This window comes from Coenobita brevimanus, chromosome 53, assembly GCF_032717465.1.
Source record: "Coenobita brevimanus isolate Jiangsu-jjx chromosome 53, ASM3271746v2, whole genome shotgun sequence".
In the NCBI taxonomy this organism is placed as follows: domain Eukaryota; kingdom Metazoa; phylum Arthropoda; class Malacostraca; order Decapoda; family Coenobitidae; genus Coenobita; species Coenobita brevimanus.
In genome coordinates, this window is record NC_137006.1 from 2679543 (window position 1) to 2702207 (window position 22665).

The 22665-nt window shown below is 41.4% G+C and overlaps 1 protein-coding gene across 1 annotated transcript in view; it reads left to right on the forward strand.

Annotated features, from left to right (window-relative positions):
• RanBPM (Ran-binding protein M) overlaps positions 1–14616 on the forward strand; it is a 30603-nt gene extending 15987 nt beyond the window's left edge. Inside the window, exons 2-14 of the mRNA XM_080273083.1 lie at positions 1211–1322; positions 2124–2272; positions 2827–2921; positions 3675–3859; positions 4379–4491; positions 6273–6382; positions 6850–6982; positions 10776–11035; positions 12323–12362; positions 12474–12560; positions 13347–13501; positions 13898–14009; positions 14477–14616. Coding sequence (XP_080129209.1) covers positions 1211–1322; positions 2124–2272; positions 2827–2921; positions 3675–3859; positions 4379–4491; positions 6273–6382; positions 6850–6982; positions 10776–11035; positions 12323–12362; positions 12474–12560; positions 13347–13501; positions 13898–14009; positions 14477–14616 — 1691 coding nt within the window. The remainder of the gene's footprint in view (positions 1–1210; positions 1323–2123; positions 2273–2826; positions 2922–3674; positions 3860–4378; positions 4492–6272; positions 6383–6849; positions 6983–10775; positions 11036–12322; positions 12363–12473; positions 12561–13346; positions 13502–13897; positions 14010–14476) is intronic.
• The last annotated feature ends 8049 nt before the right edge of the window (positions 14617–22665 follow it).

Below are 22665 nucleotides of genomic sequence, written 5' to 3' on the forward strand. Positions count from 1 at the left end.
TGTTAACCCCATCAGGCGAGGGACATGTTTCCTTAGCTGGTGTTGGTGATGATATTGCAGTTTTACACAATGCATTCCCCACATGAAGGGCAGAGGCCAAGAAATATACAGGGTGTCCACAAATTATTTGTACAGCTTTAGAAATTTATCGAAAATACAAGAATTGAGATAACATCATGTAGTTTGTTGCATATTAATGAGAAAATATCCAAGTTTTTTTGTGGCATTATATAGTACACATCTGTGTGAGCAGCATCAGTAAAACAAAGCAGTTGTGCTGTCCCTTGCAAATCTTGGATTAGAGTCTGTTGTGTTAAGGAACTCAATTCACCAGACCACAATGAGGTAGTTCACTATCCATTTTGAAGATGATAGTTAGTTGACAGATTTATAACTTTGTTGCCAAAAATTCACTAATGACATCAAGGTAAATATTTGCCATAAGATTGTAGAGATAATTTGTTCTATTGCAAGATTGTTCCCTCCAGGAAAAAAAACAAAAACAAGATAAGAGAGAGCCAAATCAAGCTTAATCCTAAGTACAATGACATTTATTTTTATTGTGTTATGGTTACCTCACGACACACTTATTCAGATTAGGAGAGGCTGTTGTAGTGAAGGGGGTAGTAGAGTATGGGAGAGTACAATTGTGCATGAGAATGGCACTCCAATTTTTAGTTGAAACAATTATAAAACTTTCACAGTATTTTGAAAAGTTTGTTGCTCTTCATAGATTGCCACACCACTTTTTTTGGAGCAGTTGTTCTCTTGTTATTTATTGTAGTCAATTGTATCAGTATTTATGTCTGCAACTCTGCATATCACACATTTATAGTATGAAAATTTGTATTATTCATTCTGAGGGGAAGTGTATGGTGTGGTAGGAGGCAGTGCATTTTCCAGGTTAAAATAAAATTTTCTGGTGTAAGCAAGAAGGGGATATAATGAGCAGATTTTGGCTCATGGTTTAGCTTGCAGTCCATAGAAACACCAGTTGTACCAGTCACCTTCTGGCCACTTTATCCTCACACTTCGTCTCTTGGTCTCCCAAACACTCCCCTTCCTCTACCTTCTCTCTCACCATTATACTGCTTCTCCCTCTTCTTCCCTACCACACAAGGTCTGTCTGTACCAACCTGTTTTTCATAATGCAATAGAGCAAATGGTTATCCTGCTTATGGTGTTCACTTTTGAATATTTTGCTTGACAGGTCACGGGAAGAATCACAAAGATGCAGCCAGTGTGCGGGCAACCAACCCCATCCCAGCCGCATGTGGATTATACTATTATGAAGTCAAGATTGTCAGTAAAGGAAGAGATGGGTAAGTGAGAGAGAGAGAGAGAGAGAGATTCAGTATATAAAGAAATACTCAGTGAGAAGTCTTTAACACTACTTCAAATGACACCCAGATTGATAAAGAAGGCCTTAGACTTTCAGTGACCTAAGCATTCAGAGCTGCATTTCAAGATTACAGTTTCTTTTAAAACATTTATGGTAAACTTTTAAAAATTTATAGGGAAAATACTGTACAATTTTGATGTTGAACGTCATGAAAAAGAGAGGTTTCATATACTGTAATGTGATCTTGGGAAATTTTATGGCACTGTGAAGAAAACAATAGTACTTGAAAGGGTACAGCAGGGTCGAAAGGTTACTGGTTCATTGAATGCAGTGATAGGGAGTAGGGAAGTGAACATGGAAGTAAAAAAAAAATGTCACTGCATGACAGTATTGTGAACCCCCACTCATAACATTCAGAAGTGAAGCATCCTGCTCCAGCATGTGATTGAAGAGTGAAGTCCATTTGTTTGTTCATATCATTTATAGAGGCTCCAACAGACTTGCTAGCATTAGCCTTGGTCACTAAAGGTGGCTCTCCACGTTGCCTGAAGAGGTACAGTACCCAGTACTGAACCTTTGTAAGGGGGGGAAAAAAAATTGTGTCGGACTGGGCAGTGGAGCTGCTTAGGCATTATTGGTGCCGCCGTGTGAAGGTGTCCCTCCCTAGCACCACCTGTATGTTAGTGTAGACATTAAAACTCCTTCATACAGTCCTCCAGCAGCCACCACTTTGAGACCTCTGTTGTGTAAGTGAAGGCTAACCTCTCCTCCCCACCCTCAGGTACATGGGCATTGGGTTATCATCACAGGGGGTCAACATGAATCGTTTGCCTGGCTGGGACAAGAATTCCTTTGGTTACCATGGTGACGATGGACACTCCTTTTGTTCCTCCGGCAGCGGGCATCCATACGGCCCCACCTTCACAACCGGTAGGATTATTTTTGTGGTTCTTTCCTCTGAACTTGGCCCAAATTTATTTTATAGTTCTTTCACCATAACTTGGCCCAAACTTTTGTTCTTTTGTAGCTTATTTCATGCAGTTCAGTGGCAGAAAAAGACAATACTTCAGCTCTACACCCTCTCCATAGCACTTCTTTGTGACTAGCTGCATATTCTTGTGTTTCTAGCTTTTCACCATAACATGGCCCAAATGTTTGTCCTTTTGTAGTCTATTTCGTGCAGTGCAATGGCAGAAAAAGACAGTAGCCTACTACAGCACTACATCCATTCCATAGCACTTCCTGATGACTGGCGTCATCTTCTAGTGCTCATTGTTTCAGCCCAGGACTCAAGATGGAGAGATGGCAATTTTAGACCAAGATAGAGTAAAAAGAATATAGATTGTTATGCACCATCCACTTGGAGCACCTTGACTCACTGGATCACCACACTTGTAAGAGTTGTATAAGGGCAGTTGTTGTTTTATTTATTTTCTTTCCAAAGAAGGAACCAAAGGCCAGAATCTAATATGTGTCTTTTTCAGGTGACGTCATTGGATGTGGCATTAACCTGATTGACAACGTTTGCTTCTACACAAAGAACGGCCACTACTTGGGTGTTGCCTTCACAGATCTCCCTGTAAGTGCATACAGATCATGTTTAAACTGATTTTTTTCTTTTATGCCTTTTCGGTTGGATTTTATTTACAGTATTTATTCATTCTCTCATCATCATCATCATCATCGTCATTGTTGTTGTCATCGTCATCATCATCATTATCATCATCACCACCATCATCACCACTGCCATCATCATCATGGTCATTGTTATCGTCATCATCAGTCATCATCATCATCATGGTCATCATAATCGTCGTTGTCAGTCATCATCATAATTATTATCATCCAGGTCTCTTTTCCCACTCCAAGATGGGGTGAAGTAGGGTCCAGAGAGCCAGAAAAAAGCCTGATAGAATGATATACTAACCAAGTTTGCCCAGTTTAACAGGCCACACACCCTTTCACTCACCATTCAAACCCCCAGAATCTTGGCTTCACCTAATTGGTCAATTAGAATTCTGCACGTAGCTCCACAATCACCTATGTGATAAGGAGTTAATACAACACCTTAAGTTTCGTTCTTGAAGGCTCCAATGTGCTTGCATGCGTTTGCCTTGGTCACCTAATGGCGGCATTTCATGCTGCTTGATTTATGGCGGCCTCCCTGTTCAGTCCCTTAGCCCTGAGGTCACACTTAATGACCTCTTCCCACGTCTTTTTTGGTCTATCCCTCGCAATCCCGCCCCCCAGTATTAACGCTTCTCACTTTCTGTGCCCAATTATTATCCCCCAGTAAAAAATATAATGAATCACTTTATCTTCTGCTCCATAGCCACAGTTATACCCAACGGTGGGGCTACAGACGCCGGGGGAGGTGGTGGACGCAAACTTTGGTCAGGCGCCATTTGTGTTTGACATTGGTGAGATGATGCGAGAGCTGCAGTGTCGAGTACGCACCACCATACAGAACTTCCCCGTCCCAGACACACATGGACAGTGGCAGACCATGTTGCACAGGTTAGTATTTTTTGTGCTCGATATTATTTTTTTCCTGCTAGATACTGTACCGGTGTATTTCTGTTATTCTGCCTACCAGACATCTTGCATAAGTAGGGATAACATAGGGTGACATCTTGCATAGGCAGGGGTAATATTGGGTGACATCTTGCATAGGCAGGGGTAACATACTGTAGGGTGACATCTTGCATAGGCAGGGGTAACATACTGTAGGATGACATCTTGCATAGGCAGGGGTAACATACTGTAGGGTGACATCTTGCATAGGCAGGGGTAACATACTGTAGGATGACATCTTGCATAGGCAGGGGTAACATACTGTAGGATGACATCTTGCATAGGCAGGGGTAACATAGGGTGACATCTTGCATAGGCAGAGGTAGAATTATCTTCATATACCTACTCAGTGTATGTGACTTTTTTTTTTTTTTCTTTTTTTTTTCACTTATGGCTGCCAGTTAGACAGTTTAAAGAAAGCTGTAATGGTAAAATATATTACTGTATATTTTGTATCTGCAGAATGGTGTCAACGTATCTGGTGCATCATGGTTACTGTGCCACTGCAGAAGCCTTTGCCAGATCCACTAGTCAAGACTTCGATGAGGAGCTAACCTCCATAAAAAACAGACAGAGTAAGACCCCAGCCTTGATGTGGATTGCATTGGATTTGATTAAAAATATTATTAAAGGAATTATTTGACATAGGATTCTGTCATTCTGGACTCGAGAAACAAAGAATGAAGGGGTAGGTTAACTTGAAGTATGGTACTGGTCTTCGTTATATGATGATGACTAATATGTGTGGGCAGTTCAGCTCAAACGAGTGTTTTTGTGGATTTGATGATGATGAATACAGTGAAATGTCATTTAACCCAAGATACAACTCTTAATGCAATATTTAGTTATGAAAAAAAAAAAGACTAGTTCAGGTACTTTTTTTGTTAAAACTAGCCACTGTTTTAGACTATTTTTATTGCTGCTTATAATTATTCTTATGCAGATTAAAATTATTTCCATTTACCTTCAAATCGAGGCACAAACACAAAGAAACTGCCCTTGTAAAGTCTACCTGATCTAAGTATGTGGTTGTAGGTACAAACCCAGCACCCTTTAAATGCCTGTTAACAAACAGGTAGATTCTTGTTTTGTTGGTGTTCATGGTTACAGGAAGGTGATGAAGATAGTGTGGTAATATTGTTGTTGTTGTTGCTTAACTCTTGTCATGTCTCTCCTATCAGACTTGGATACAAAAACCTTCACTGGCAGATGAAATACATCTTTTTTCGTCTTCCAGTGTGGGTTTTCATATCCTATTTCATGGTCATGATAGTGTGACTCTTCACCTCCCATTAGATTTGTTGACTGTGGGTAAGCAACTGTCCGTATGGGGTTGTCCCGTAGGTTCCCTACACTTTTGATGCTATGTCTGTGTCCTGTGCTGTACAGTGCTTCATAATGTGTGTTATGTTGTGTGGGTCTACACAACAATCAGGGCATGTGTACTTTGTGATTCCACCCAGCCCAATGTGGGCTGAGGAAAGCTACATTTTGTCACTGGAAAAATGATCTGCCCCATCCAGTGCTTCATGTACGGGTGTACCGTATGTGCAGAAGGTTTTTGTAGTGTAGGGTGACAAGTACATGCAGATATGTGTATATATAGGAGTGGCTGTGTTTGTGAGTGAAAGTCTTTTTATGCTGTCAATGGAATCTTGACAGAGTGTGAATATTTGGGAACATGTGAGAGCTTATGAGAATTATCTACTCTTGGGGAAAATTTGGTTCATGCAGCCACTGCGTCTGCTTCGCACTTAGGGCATGTCTGTCACTTTTCCCCTTGATTCATTATAGAGTAAATCATCTATGGCCAGAGAAACATACCAAGAATTTGCTAGCAAAGGAAAGAGGCAAGTAGAAGAGGTGAAACATTAGGTTAACTTTTGTATCCATGGACAGCAAAGCTGCAAGCCTCCCACACCTCAGGAATATTAGCCGATGGAGGAAAGTGAGAAGTATGGGTAGTGAAATAGGCAAATTTTTGTATCTATGGGTAGAGAAACATAGCAAGTCTCTCTCACTTCAGAAATATTGACCAGTGGGAAAAAAAAATGACAAGGATAAAGGGTGAATTGTTGGGTAAATTTCAGTGACAAGTAGAAAAAGTTAAATACTGGATTAACTTTTGTATCTGTGGACTGGTAAATATACCAAACCTCTCCCAGTTGAGGAGTATTAGCCAACAGAGGAGAGTGACAAATAGAAAGTGAAATATTTGATGAACTTTGTACTTTTGGTTGGGAAACAAACAAGGTCTCTCTCAGCTCAGTAGGGGAAAGTGACAAGCACCAAAGGTGAAATATTGGGTGAACTTCCCTGACTGTATTATAAAAAGGCCCTCTTTCCATGTTTTCAGAGATCCAGAAGTTAGTGTTGGGGGGGCGGATGGGTGAGGCGATAGAAACAGTCCAGCAATTGTACCCCGGCCTGCTGGATAACAACCACAACCTACTCTTTATGTTGAAGGTGACATAGGCCTTTTGTTTTTTACATCTTTGGTAATAAGTTATACTTTTTTATTGTGTTTTGGCAAATGTCACCGTTTAATTCAGCTTAGTAGTGATCCCTCAAGTTGATTTTTATTCCTCCTTATGAACCTGACTTTAACTTGTTTAATTAATTACTATAGTGTGTGTGTGTGCACATGTTCATGAAAGAACATGCTTACATGTTTAACTCAGACTCTGAACAGAGTGGAAAACCCATTCTCATGAGGATTTATCGCAACTGAACAAAGCTACATGATGTTAACCTAAATAAAATATCAAAGAGTGCCCTTTACAGGAAACAAGTTAATTGAATTAATATATAACCACTTGACCATCAGCCTTTCTCACCTGACCAAAATCATTCAGTGTTAATGTGAATAAACGCTGACAAGAACGGCCACAGCAGCAGGAGGGGCCATCTTCATTTTGTGTTGGTCTCTTCAGGTGCGTCAGTTTATTGAGATGGTGAATGGGACGGACACAGAGGTGCGCGGCATATCCAGATCTCCCCCCAGGCCGCCCCCTTCTGCCTCACCCCCATGCTGGTCCAATGGCAGGACCCCAGACCCTCTCCCTGGTCAGTCTTGGTTTTGCATGTACAGCACAGGTATAATTGTATTCTAAGTGGCCATGGAGATTTCATAACACATTTTCTGTAGCAAACTGTACCTCACATTACACCATAATGTCTCCTTGTATGTTACTGATGCAATTATGCCAGTATTAAAGTGATATAAATAGTGTTTAAGGAGCACCCACCATCCTCTCAATAAATGTAGTGTTTTTCAAGTGACTGTACACTGACTTACAAGCTAAATGGTTTCCTGCAGGGCAAAAAACCAGTTATGGTTTGAGTGTGTATTGTATAGCATATGATGCTTGGTCTTCTGGATTAAGGTGCTCCAACTGGATGAATCCCATAAGGATTTACATCCAAGTTACACTCCTTCTTCTGTCTTTCTCTCCTTCATTCTTTCCTCTTCCTTCTGCCTATAAATGACTTTACACTGTTTACAAGCCAAATGGTTTCCTGTGCACCAGGAAACCATTTACTACTCTGGGTGGTAACCATATAACCAGATTATGGCGCCTGGTGGTTTAGTGGGTATTAAGGCGCTCAAATCGGATTGAGCCTGTGTAGGTTATGTCCAAGGGGTGGTTGGAGTTTATTGCTCATGTAATGCCACTCAGGCATGAGTGAGGCTGGTCACTCAACTTAAATGTCGGGACAACTTGCTTAGCCCCGGGCTCCTTCTCTCCTCATGGGGCAATGGAGGATTGGATGATGGATGGATGGATGGAAATAAGATGTATTCCTCACATAATGCCACTCCAGAACAAATGTAGCTGGTCACCCTTGTTTTAAATGTCAGGATCCCCAGGCTTATGCACCCCTGATGGGTCACAGAGGAGTGGATGATTGATAAATAGATGTATAAGTAACATTGGAGAGAATGTTGTGGTGTATTATTTAAAATGAATTTCTGAGATATAGATCTAAATGAACTCTCCTGTGCCACCTAGAAACAGCCATAGTAGCTTTATGACAAAACTAGTTACAAGACATGGGTAAACTTGCCACTTTGGATGTGGCTGCATCAATATGCATCTGTTAAGCTGCAGTTTTGTAATACCTCACCCCCACCCCCCAACCCTGAAAAATGTGAGTAAATGGATAAATGAATAAAAAAAATATATGGTGTATATTTTTTTCATGGGTTTGATTGCAAGCATATTAGAACAACCATGTCCAAGGTAGGGAGTTTACCCCTCTTCAGAATAAGTTTGTTAACATATTTTTTAATTACCGTATTATGTTTGTTTGTAGTGTAATAGATGAAGTATTTTTAAATCAGTTTTTATTTATTTATTTTGTGATATATATTTTGTTGAGCATGTGATTTTTTTTTTTTTTTGTACCACTTCCCCAGATATAATAGTATTTTGTATTCTGCTCTTGTTGCCACCAGATTGGTTTATTTATCTTTGGAGAGACTTTCCAAACTGGTGGTTAGGTTTAGCCTTCCTTAACCCCTTCACTACTAGACTCCATCCTAATTTGCTTGAAATTATTATCAGGACCGTGTCATGGAATTCAAGAAGTTACTTGTTCAGAGTTGCCAGTAGACATACAAAGTCAGTTCCCAGTTGTCAGTGAGATCTGTTTTTGTTGAAAGGACAAGGGAAGGAGAGTGCAGAGACTTCCTTCGACCCTTGTTCCACCTTGAAAAACAAATCTTGATTGTTTGTAAGAGGGAAATTACTGTATGTTATGCCTGTTTCAAGTAGGAAAGGAATTCAAGGAGAATGCAGAATCTTCCTGTGTCCTTCCCTCTGATCGTAGGAAGAACAAGGAAAGGAGGGTGTAGAATCGTCCCATGTTTCCAGTTCTTCCTGCGGCAAGAAATTGAAGCATTGCCAAAGGGAATGTATGATAAACCTGTTTGTGAATCCCTCCCCAGGTGCCCCTTGGATATGTGGGCTGTTGTTGCTGTTGACGCTGATGATTAACCATTTGACCCGTGCCCTTGGGTTTATACGACGCCTGGGGGATGTTTTCGTCAGAGTTTTTTGCTGGCTGCTGAATATGATTTCCGGCAGTGCTTGTAAAGTCCCTGTTTCTTGAATGGAAAAAGTTTGATTGCATGGTTTTGGAATGTTTTTCAAGTGAACTAAATTTGTTTTTTCTTGAAATTCCATAAACACTTGACATGGGTAGGATGGGGAGTTATAACAGTGCTGTTGCAATGGGTGACTTTATACTCTTGTCTCTGTATTTTCACCATTTAGTGGTAATAAACCAAGCAATAATAATAGAGCTGTAGGTATTCTCACTGTGTGCTGATATTGGGGCTCCTCTAAGTGAGGGGGGGAAAAAATCTATAGCCAGATGCCTCAATTCCGTAAAGGGTGGCCACAGACAAATTGCCTCCATATCGGCCTGTCCCCTGCCATTGGACTGCCCTTCCCCCAGCTCACACCCCCTCTCGCGTAATAATATTGTGACAGTGAAAATATTTTCTGATGGAGTGTTTTACTGAAAATACAGGTTGGTCATATGCTTTTGTTCAGTACAAGTCAGTAATTAACATTTTACATCATAAACATTATCGTCTAGACCTTTCAGACCTGAAAGTGAGGCGTGGTAGGGTCCAGAGAACCAGAAAAAATTGATAGAATGAGATACTAACCAAAGTTTGCTCAGTTGAATGAGCCACACTCCAATTCACTCACCATTCAGTCCCCTGAAATCCTGTCTCCATGTAATAACGTAAAGCATTAAATGGAGTAATTTAGTGTCCTGAAATGACCAGCATTACGGCTCTTGTGATTAATGGCATAAGGTGGATATATACTTATTTCCATGGCTTTAGAGATGAAATAATTTGTGCAGTGCGTCCATGAATGTGAGGCCGGGGAGGGGCTAGTTTTATGGTGGAAAAGTCAAGAGGAAGGATGGGACTGGGGTGCATTAATGTTGTGATGAGGAGAGGTAGATTGAGATGGTTTGGGCATGTGGTGAGGATGGGGGATGACAGTTGGGTGCAGAAAGTGACAAATGTGAACAATGGAGACAGGGTTGCAAGAGACCGACCGAAAAGGACCTGGGACAAGGTCATGGAGTGTGACTTCAGAGATAAGGGACTGAACAGGGAGGCTGCCAGAGATCGAGCAGCATGGAGAGCCACCATTAGGTGACCAAGGCTAATGCTTGCATGCATGTTGGAGCCTTTATAAATGATACAAACACTATAATGAGAATGGGTAGATTGATAAGGTTTGGTTATGTGGAGAGGATGGAAGATGACAACTAGGTGCAGAGGACGAGAGGTGTGAATGTCGTGGGTAGTGCTGTGAGAAGCAGACCAGGAAAGACTTTGGACAAGGTTGTACAGTGTGACCTCAGGGATAAGGATCTGAATGAAGAGGCTGTTAGAGATCAAGCATTGTGGAGAGTTGCCATTAGATGACTAAGGCCAATGCATGCAAGCATGTTGGAGCCTTTGTAAACAAAATGACATTAAATGTTGTTAACTCAAATATGTGTTACAAGTGACATGGTGAGCAGTGTTGTTTTGGGGTTATGTTGTGGATGCTTTACTGACAGGTGTTTGTGAGGTTGAGAACAAGTTTGGTGTTGTGATGGGGTTGTTCTGTGATGGATTGGGGTGATATTGCAATAAAAATAAAGTTTGCCTCTAATATTGCTGCACAGTGAAAATACCATAGCATCATTTATTATTGTTGCATAGTGCTGATAATCTGCATATTGATTTGTTTATTATTTGCATTTATTTTTTTGAGAAGGGATAATAATGATGACGATGACATTGATAATGATGCTGACTGAGATTTATTCTGTGCATCAGGTCCGTCGTCAACGTCGGGGGCGGGGTTGACGTCCACGCCGGTGATCCAGCAGCACACCTCCGTCATCCAGTCCACCAAGAGCGTCATAGGGGGGTCCGGCGCCACCACCACAGAGGAGCTCAATCAGCGCAACAGCAGCCAGGACCCACGACCCTCCACGCCAACCACCGCCGCCGCTGCAACCAATGGAGCCACACCCGTCATACACCCACCATCGTCATCGTCATCTTCCTCATCGTCATCCTCGTCCAACCTTCAGGTATAATTGCCAGTTTGTCTCAACAAGGATGCATTAAAACGTACATTATTACAAGTTTTTGTATACAATCTGTGCTGTCTGTCTATCTATTGCCAGATGCCATAATCCCATAAGGGGTGGCCACAAACAAATCGCCTCCATGTCGCCCTGTCCCCCGCCATTTCGCTGCCCCCCCCCCCCCAGCTTCTACCCCCCTCTCTCATATACCTCTCCATTCCATCCTCCATCTCATTATTGGCCTCCCCTCCCTCTACTGTAAGCTGGGAAAACAGACAGTATTTTTTGTTTACTGTAGACTTGATAGCTAAAAAGAGGTTGCTGTAGATGATAGCTAGAAAGAGCTTACTGTAGACTTGGTAGCTAAAAATGTCTTTATTTATCTATCTATAGCCAGACGTCATAATCCTGCAATTATGGCCGTTTATTTTTGAGTTAGTTGTTTTATGGGGAGGGGCACTAACTCCCACCAACCCACCAGCTGAGAGGTAGGGAACACGTATGTATTGGTTATATGGTTACCACCCAACGCTGTAAATGGTTTCCTGGCTTACAGGAAACCATTTGATTAGCCACTCAATGTAAAGCCACCTGAAAAGCGAAAAAGAGTACTGTAATAAATGTGACAGGAAAGATGGGAAAAACAGTGAGAGTGGAGGGCAGACACAGAAAAAGATGATAAAGGTGGAGGATGAAGTAGGCAACGTCAGAAAAAGGCCACGTAAAAGGACTATCTGTAAAATAAAACGTCTGTCAATCGCTAAATAACAGATTATGAGAAACAGCTGAGGAAATTAGTAAATCAACTTTATATAGGTAGCAGTGTTTTTTTTTTTTTTTTTTTTTTTTTTTGAATTAAATCAGTAGTTGTTATCATCCCGATCTTCAGGAAAAGAAACGATGACGATGACGATGATGATTGTTGATTTAATCCCCCTCTCCCTCCCAAAAAATGGGGGAAAAAAGCATATAATGATGTCATAATGTAAACTTTTGCTAAATGGAAGTAACCCAAGTGTCTTCACCCAGATGTTGTAATCCTTGAGGTATGAGTGTAAATAAATTTATCATCATATTTGTTGCCATCAGTCTGCCTTCTCTTCTATTCACACCACCCTCATATATATACCTCTCCATCCCATCCTAATGCCTCATCCTCACTCTCCTCCATCACCTTCTCCCCCTTCCACCTCTCCCCCTCCCATCTCACTCATATAATCTCCTGGTCAGTCTCTCAGTAATCATTTTCTGTAGCTGTGCAGTTACTAAACAGTCATCCTTAACCTCCAGGACAGTGACACAGAGATGGAGTGCCTGGAGGCCAATAGTAGCAATCACCACCACACCTCCACCACCCCACCTCCCACGTCCTCCGCCGCCACCACCACCGCCGCCTCCTCCTCCCTCCTGGTCGCGCCGGATGCCACGTCCACAGCGGTAGCACACATGGACGCCTCCCACAGCAACGGCTTCTCCAATGGCTACTCCAAGCACATCGACATGCAGGACGATTGTGATGAGGCCATGGGTTAGTGAGCATTTGTATTATTGTGAGAAAATTGAGTGTGTAGGTGTGGATGGGCTGTACAGGGTGTCCCAGGGCTTGACACACTAACTTCAGGGGATGATTCTTGGGTCCAATTCTTACCTGTTGAGGAATTGCAACTGTACTGTATTGATGACCTTACAGGTGAACTATGTGGGGTACCATTTTTGCCCATAAAGTCATCAGTAATTGTCACTCCATAACAGTTGAGAATCAGACCCATGTTGATATAGCAATTTTCCTTAAAGTCACAGTAGAATGACCTGCTGAAGTTAGTATGTCCAGTCTTAGAACACCCTGTATAGAGGTACCAGTTGCTCAGTGGAGATAGAACCAGGAAGATGTGGGACAGTATGGTGTGTGCTGACTACAGATCCTGATACCTGTAGTGCTGGGTATGATAATAGATCTTCCACTGTTTTAAATTCTCTTTCTTTGTCTCTGGATCTTACTCACATCATGTTGTAAGTGAGAGAAAAATTGATGATGATGGTGATGGCTACTTGATTATTTACTTTCTCTGGCTTCTGTCTCTGTATCTAGGTCCTACCGTCGCCATTCTTAGTTGTAAAAGTCATGATGAGGATTATAGTGATGATGAGCATTGAGTATGGTGATGATGGTAAGGATGAGAATAGTGATAGTGATAATGATGTTGATGGATATGGTAATGTTGGTGAGGATAAGGATGAGCATTCAGTATGATGGTAATAAGGATGAGGCTAGTGATAATGTTGCTGGTTATAGTGATGATGATGACCACCACAGAGGTAGAGAACAGCAGTGTTGGTGGGCGTAAGATGTGTGGTGGTGACCCGGCAGCGATAGTGCGCATGTTGGCATTTGGCCGTGAGGTGCAGCATATGAGTCAGGTCCTACGCCGGGACCTCGGCAAGAATGAACACAACAAAAAAATGCTCCAGGTTGGTGTCTCAGTGTGTCTAGTAACCCCTTCCATGCACTTTTATTTTATTTTTTTATTATTATTATTATTCATTATTATTTTATTATTAGAGGAGTTTAGAACCCATAATGGTTGATATCCAAGGGTGTTTATTTATTTATTTTTTTGGCCATGTAGTGCCATTCATGGGTGAGAGAGGCTGGTCACCCTTGTCTTAAATGCTAACCGAGTCCCAGGCCCTTACACTCCAGATGAGTCAGTAAGCGAGTAGCTGATGAGTGATGGATGAACTGGAGGGGTTAAATACAGCAAGAACAACTACAACAAACCATACAGCTTTACGAGTCAGGTCCTATGATGATTATAATGTTGCTGATGATGATGATTAATACTTTGCCATTTATTCTCGTGCCAGGATGCGTTTAGCCTGCTAGCGTACAATGACCCTTGGAACAGTCCTGTTGGGTGGCAGCTTGACCCGCTACAGAGAGAACCTGTGTGTCAGTCCCTAAACTCCGCAATATTAGGTGAGTTGCAGGATCAGTGGAGGTGGAGGTGGCACAGAACGACCTCCCAAATCTGAACATATCCCCCCAGTCATTCCTCATGTTTACACAGCAATGACACTTGTTTTATTTAATACCTTAGCCACCGTTTACACAGCATTGATGATGATGATGTATTTCTAGAATCACATCACTAGGCATTTTGTAATATACCCTGTCCACTCTGATTTCGCCCAGAGTTTCTTCCTTTTGAGCCTTACTTCATGTAGCGTAGTGGTAGAGAAAGACAACAGTATGGCACTACTTAATTTACATGGTCATTCTTTGTGACTGCCCCTTATATTGGTGTTAATCTTCTGTTACAAGGCAGCATTCAAGGCAGAGAGATGGCACTTCTAGGCTAAGTTAAAGCATACCACTTGTAGTTTACCAGAGCCACAACACTTGTTCATGCAGCACTGACATTGTTGTTGTTGTTGCATTTGCAGAGTCACACCAGCTGCCACGAAGACCTCCACTAGAGATCTGCGTGGCCCACACTCGCCAGCTCATCAACCTCATGTCACGGTCGGGCCTGGGGTCGTGTGCCTTTGCTAGCGTGGACTCCATACTCGGCACCCCGCAGTGACCCCTCCTGCCTTCCCTCCACCCCACCCTGGTCTCTATGCCTCCCTCCACCCTCCCTGTCTCCTGCCCTCGCCGCATGCCCTCCCCCACGCAGCCTACCGGTACTGTGTTCTCGGCAAAGTCCAAACTGCTGGCCGTCTCATCCGCCTGCGAGAGTTGTGGGTAGCAGCCGTGCCCAAGACCGACTTTTGCGGCCTCGGTGCCCTCTCTGAGTTCACGTCACCAACCTCTGTGTGTGTGAGGTGCATCCAGCTGAATTAACTTATGTGGCATTGACGTCTACGGCGTGTGTGCTCAGTGATGTCCTCTCGTGCAACTTAGGTTTTGTTATCAGGGGGATGTGGCCATCGTCGATCTCTCACATGGCATTGTATCTGACAGGAGTTGCACCCACGCTTACAACTCGGCTACCTGGCACCACCTTCACTGATGATGATGATGGTGATGAGTGCAGACGGCTGAATTAGTGCAGCCCAGACTGAGCCAAGACAGGGGAAGCAAAGACTGGCTCTCGCTCCAGCATCGGCGAACGTTCCATGCGGCAGCAACTCAATCAGGTGTTCAGTCTTCTAGGGTGTTGCAGGTCTTTGTATATAGATTCTCTCCTGTTTCATCTCTCATCTGACCACCAAATTCGGAGATGCTACCAGAGTAATGCAAGTTATTATTATTATTATTATTTTTTTTTTAACCCGTAGACTGCGACACTTTCTGGAAATTGTGGCAGATGACTGCCACATATTTCCTGGAAAGGGAAGCTATTTTTAAATGTTTCGTGGTTTAATTTGGGTTCAAGTGTTGTCAGTTGGCTATTATTTGTCATTTATTGATATCTTTACTATAAATAAATTGTCAGTGAAGGAATTTCAAGGAGTTGCCATTTTTACTTCAGTGCCCCTTATAATTTGATTCTTTTTAACATTTACCCAGGCCATTCTGTGGTGGATATTGACTTTGAAATTGTACTTTAAAATACACCATGCTCTTTATCTCATGAGAAAATACAGTGCTGTTTTATTGCATCACATGAAAAACTGTTCAGAGCACAATAAAAATTACATATATTTTTACAGCTGTATAAAAAACCTGGAACAGAATTAAAATGCATATAACTGTGAAAGAGGCTGACCTCATATTAGACACGTATACTTCAGTGTGTTACGTTTTAAAATGAAAACAGTAAAATTGACTTAAGAAATATTATCATTATTACTCACCATCCACTCACTCAATGTAGAGCTGCACTCAGGTGCCTGCCCTTTCCTCTCCTCCATCCTTCTTTCCTTCCATCATCATCTTTCTTTCTTCAGTCTTTCCTTGTCTCTCTGCCCATGGGTGACTTTACACTCCCCCTTCTGTCTTTCTTTCCTTCATTCTTTCCTCTTCCTTCTGCCTGTGGGTGACTCTACACTGAGTGACAAGCCAAATGGTTTCCTGTACACCAGGAAACCATTTACTGCGCTGGATGGTAACCACATAACCAAATTTTGGCACCTGGTGGTTTAGTGGGTAATTATTGCTCTCCAATCGGATTGAGCCGGTGAAGGTTTATATCCAAGGGATGGTTGGGGTTGATTGCTCACGTAATGCCATTCAGGGATGAGTAAGATTCGTCACTCTCATCTTAAATGTCAGGACCAACTGCCTATCCCCGGGCTCCTATGCTCCTCATGGGGCAAGATAGGATTGGGTGATGGATGGATGGATGGACTATTGCTATTATTATTCTTATTATTATATCAACAGTTTCTGATTTATTTATTGTTTACTGGAAAGTCCTAATGCCGCAGTTTACGGGTTAAGCACCATTACACAGACATGACTATTACTGCAGTAACAAATGTTGGCCAGTGCAGTCTCCCTGTTATTATTATTATCATTATTATTATTATTATTATTATTTGTTCTCTTGACAAAGGATAGTTGTAGATCTCTAAACTGGGCAAAATAATGGAATGTTGACGTTATTATTTTTGGATTTTTTTTTTATTTTTAATTTAATCCACGCATTTGTGATCGACGTGGCCATTGTGTGTGACGATTTACCGGATGACTTTCTGTATGAGGATTGTCTTTACTTACTCGTCTGTCTGTCAGGTCGCGCGGAAACTTGGGGTGGCTGGGGCCGACGTATATTACTTCTCATATTTATTGAACTTACATTTTTGCAGCGTTTTATATCCTTTTAGAAGAGGCAACTAATGTATAGAGCCATTGCGGAAGGAAATTAATAGAGGGTAGTAGGCTTTAGAGGGAAATAATACGAAGGCGAGAAGCATAGGCTGTGTGTGTGTGTGTTTGTGTGTGTTTAGCAGAGCCACAATTTTTTTCCTTAAGTGCAAGATTGGAACGATGTGGGAACAGGAAAATAGTGTAAGAGAAAAACAGGAGTACAATGGAAGAAGAGGAAAAACAGAAGAGTGTAAGCAGAGGAAAATCAGGAGTACAGTGTAAGCAGAGGAAAATCAGGAGTACAATGTAAGAAAAGAAAATCAGGAGTAAAGTGTAATATGAGGAAAAACAGGAGTACAGAGTAAGAGGAGAAAATCAGGAGTACAGTGTAAGCAGAGGAAAATCAGGAGTACAGTGTAAGAAGAGAAAATCAGGAGTACAGAGTTAGAAGAGAGAAACAGGAGTACAGAAGATAATAACAGTAAGAAGAGGAAAAACATGGAGTTCAGTGTAAGAACAGGGGAATTATGTAAGAAGAGGAGAACAGTGTAAAAAGAGCAGAACAATGGTAGAAGAGTGAAGGCAGAGAGCAGAATAAGAACAGTATAACAGTGGAAAAAGAGCAGAACAGTGGTAGAAGTGTGAAAAGAGAACAGAACAGTGTGAGAGCAATAACGGTGTATGAAATGGCTGAGGGTGATGGAAAGAAAAGCTAAAAAAAAGACCTCTAACCTTCCCCCTAGTGCTGTTTGAATGTGGGCTGCTGGTGAAGAAAAAAAAATCTAAAAACTCTGTCCAGATCTACTTTAGAAATACTTGAGAGAAATAATAATAATGTTAGATTGGTGGATAAACTTTCACTAAAAAAAAAAAAATGTTGTAGCACCTATCCACTTTAGCGTAAATCCGTTGTTGTTACTATTAGGGCGGGCATCTGGGAATCAAACGAGATACAAATTGTTGATGTAAACAGGGTAGTTATTAAGTATAGAGCATCGTGATTTGGCTCTCTCTGTCTCATGATGTATTTTTGTATTTATGTGCTACCTCCAGCCTGTTTTATTTAATGTCGGTGGGGAAAGAGGTCTGGTTTTTTATTTTGATGATGATGAGGGGAGATTTCTTGCAGTTGCTGTTGTTGTTGTGGCTCAAGGTTCATCTGGACTTGACCCCAGTGGACTCCAGGCTGAAATTTTTCTCCTGCAGTTCTCGTTACTCCTTTTGGGTGATAGGGATGGAGTTGGGGGATGTTTGTATAACCAGGAAGTGGAATTGCCTGGTTACATTGATGCCACCACATGAAGGCATCCCAGTTCATCACTATCTTTAGCAGTGTAGGACTTAATTCTAACCCCTCCTCTTCAAAATGCCTGATTAACATTGCCGGGTGGTAGCAAGAGTAAAATACAAACACATTGATGGTTAAGGGGTCAGCAAAAAGTCTATCAAAGTTTAAGAAAGCATGTGGTAATTGTAGTTACTGCAATTTACACTGATACTGTCACCATGAAGTACTTTATTATTGGTGCTGGAGAGGGGCATCTTCAAGTGGTGGCACTGGTTTGACTGGGTGGGTCCACTGATCATACAAGTGTCCCTCAGTTCTTTTATCCCACAAATTGAGGATGGTGGGCTTCAGGAGATGGGCAACTTCAGCCTGCAATTCACTGGTTGTACAGCATCTCTCAACGCCCTTCTCTCCCAAAATGAGGAGGGTGGACTGCAGGAGAGGGTCTTCTTCAGCCTGCAGTCCACTGGGCTCAGACTCAGATGAATCCAGAACCACAAGAAGAAGAAGAAGAAGAGGGTACCAAGGAGCCTCCATACCTATCAAGAACATGGCCGCCAACATCAACTTTGAATTTCTATGCCAGTTTAGAAATTTTTAAGTGGTATGAGGTGTATACTTCAGGTGTAATAGAGGGTGGTCCATATATAACACTGCTCTCCCTTTCTGCTGGGGGTTTTCTCATATGCTGTGGGTGTCCCTTGTGGCCTTAGGCTCCTTCTTCCTTGCATAAAAAAATAAATATAATAGTAAAGTCTGCATTTTGTGTGTCTGACTAGTATCATTAATTTCCTACTCCCATGTGATATCTGGCACTATTAATCCTATATTCAGATCAGTTCATTGCCTACTCTCACACTCACGCCAGCAGACTGAGCCACTCCACGTAAGATACCATCAGAGGAGTAGAGTAATTCTGTGTATGGATCACCCGGCATATTTTTAAAAAGCACCGTTTTGTAACTTTTTTTTTTAAACGGATCATTTGCTGTACGCTTGATATATTTTATGGTTTGTCATGATTGTGAGCAATGTTGCATGATTGAGTTAATTTTGTGTTTTATTTATATTAGTACCGTTATTGAGAATGTGAACACTCCATCATCATCATCATCACTGACATTCTTGAGTGGGAAAAGGAGGTTCTCTCTCTCTCTCTCTCTCTCTCTCTCTCTCTCTCTCTCTCTCTCTCTCTCTCTCTCTCCCTCCCTCCCTCCCTCCCTCCCTCCCTCCCTCTCTCCCTCCCTCTCTCACCCCTCCCCATTGGATTGGGAAGGAGGTCTGGATGGTGATGATGGTGACTATGATGCCTCTCACCTATTGTCAGTTTTGTTTTGTTTATTGCAGTCATATCAAGTTTTTCATCTCTCTGTTTTTTTCTTTATCTGACATCTTAAATTTGTTTTTCCTATGACCAGACTCAGGACATGATAATATTAGTGCTATTGGGAGGTTACTGAATACCCTATTCACTTTAACTTGGCCTAAAATTGCTGTTTGTTCATCCTCTGTTCACATGATCTAAAATTGCCACTTCTCCATCCTCTGTTCACATTAACTTGGCCTAAAATTGTCACCTTTCCATCCCGTGTTCACTTTAACTTGGCCTAAATTTGCTCTTTCCGTCCCCTGTTCACTTTAACTTGGTCTAAAATTGTCACTTTTCCATCCCCTGTTCACTTTAACTTGGCCTAAATTTGCTCTTTCTGTCCCCTGTTCACTTTAACTTGGCCTAAAAGACCCATCTCTCCATCTTAAATGCTGGGCTGAAATCTGAGAATAACACTGCTGTGGTTAGTTTGTTTTCATCTAATGGCACTGGATGGCTCACGGCTTGAATGCTAAATTGTGGCGGTGTGAAATTGGTTTAGCATTAGGGTCATATGCATTGTGTAATACGGGATGCTGGCGTTTCATAAAGGACCATCAGAATTAGGACTTTGCACTGCACTTTGCGATTTAAGGTTTAAGGATACAACCTTTGATTATAAGATAGGAATACAGTAGTTTCTTTGGTTAATAGTCTGATCCACATCCAGTCTGACTACACTTGGCTATCAACTGAGCTGAAAAAATGTTATGGATTTTTGTCAGATGAAGACAAACTGACTGTAGAACATAGCACTAGTCTTGAAGAAGTGCAATGGAAAGGATATAGAGCCAAAGCACTACAGTAATCATGAAGAAGTGCTATGGAAAGAATGTTCAGCTGTAGTATTGTCTAAGTCTGCCTCTGAGCTGCAGGGTACAAGTCAAAAAGGACAAAAGTCTCACCAAGCCAAAGTGTACAAACTGTTATGCTGTGTGGGAGGTCAGTCATTCAAATCCACCCTAAAATCAAGCTTATAGTCAGGTTTGGTGCAGGTAAGAACCATCCATGCAGTCAATGTAACACTGCCCTCAGGTGACTGCATTGAGCGACAAGCCAGATGGTGTCGTGTAACCCAGGAAACTGTTTACTACATTGGGTGGTAACCATATTGTTAAGACATAGATGGCTGGTGGTCTAGTGGGTTTAGAAGCACGCAACTGGGTATGGCCCATGAAGGGTTTGAATCGGAGGGGTGCAATGCTCACAAAATAACACTTAGGGATGAGTGACTAATAATTCTCTTTAAATGTGACTGATAATTCTGTCTTTAAATATGACTGATAATTCTCTCTTTAGATACATGGACTGAGTAGCTTAGTCCTGGGCCCCTATGCTCCTGATTAATGCAATAAAGGATAAATGATGGCTTATGTATGGAATAATATCATGGTTGCAGAAGAAATGTTTTAGGCATGCACACTGCAGTCAGTTCAACACTTAATTTTTTGGAAGAATTACATAGTACCCATGAATGCAGATGTTAATTAGTTAATGGGTTAAGGAAGGCAATATCTCATCTTTTCATTTCAAAAAGTCATACTTAAGTTGAAAACAGTCATCTGGAGGCAATGAGTAAATCATAAACCAGGTCAACAGACTGAAGTAGATGAGTGAGCGAGTAAATGTTTTGGAGTTATCAGTTATATTCTCTAGTTGGCTTGCAACTTTGGCATGTAATAATTGGCCTTGAGAATTTTTGTAATGCCTTTTTCTCAGCTGTTTGGATATTATATCTTAATTTTTAGACTGCGATAACTTACTCCCAGCTAAATCAAATCATCCTGGCATCAGCTGAAGTAGAATACTGGATGTGAGTGTTAATGGTACACTACCAGTATTACCGGTAATTTCATGTGCCTGTGACTTGTCTGATTACACTGATCTGACATTAGGTGGAATGATAATCTAAAACTGTCCCAGCTGTGAGAGGAATAATACCGTGATGCTTTTGTACGTAACTGATAAATCCTCTAATGACATTATACAGATGTACATATACAGTTGCTACAGGAAGTGATGGCAGAGTATCCAAAAGTTTTCATTCATTGATAATGCACATACAGTATAGATTGACTGAAGCATTCTGAGACTTTGCCATCACTTCTTGGGGTGACTGTATGTAAAATGCAAGTGAAAATAGGTGAAAGATGGAAAATAAATGGCTAACAAAGAGAGCAACCAGGATACAGCCATGTGTCCCCATGCTGTACTTGAGGAAGCACAGAAACCTCCATAGCACCTCTTCTATAGTAATTTATTTTGCATATTACACCTTATTTTGTGTCATATCATTTTATCATCTTTGTAGTTTGTATCAGCAACATTTAAGTGGATACTGAGGTGTAATTTATTTATTTATTTATTTTTTATGCAAGGAAGAAGGAATCAAAGGCCAGAAGCCCACAAGATTATACCCTCCAAGAAAAAACAAAAACAAGATAACAGAGAGCCAAATTCAATATCAGTTCATTTCATAATGCCTGGACACACTGTATTTGAAAGACTGGAGACCATAAGCAGTAGGAAATACAGACAGAGGAATACAGTTCCACAGTTGACCTGTTGCATGCATGAAGGAGTGAGTAAAATTTGTGAAAGAGAGGTTTTATGAAATCCCCAAGGCCCCTTAGAGTACACGCCCTAAAACCATTCTGTGGGATAATCGGAAGACGTGTTTGCCGCGTGTCTGTGGCGAGGGCTGGAGACGAGTTCGGAGGCTGCTTACTCACTGACAAGCTTTACAATTTCCTATCCCCTTTCATTTTAGAATATTCCTGAGTGGCCTATTTTTTAAATTTGGTTTTGAAAGTGTTTTTGTGTAGTAGTGGTACTTGGCAAAACTGTAAAAAAAAATTGTTGACATTGTTTGCATTAAAGATAGATTTGGATATATTACAGCTCACTACCATTTTTGTCTCCCTCCAAGGTGCTTTTGATATTATTATTATTATTATTATTGTTATTATTATTATTATTGTTAGTATTATTGTATTATTTTTATTATCATTATTATTTTTATTTTTTTTAAAGACCTCAAACTCAAAAAGAATTACAAGTAGTACAAAAAACAACTGTAATCCTCATTGGGTATAAAATGGAAGGCTTGTTTGCCTAGGATCAATATTTTTGGCCACGTGGAGAGGATGGAGAGTGAGACGAGCAAGGATAGTGTATGTGAGTGAGGTGGAGGGGCGGTGAGGGAGGGAGAGGGTGAGGAT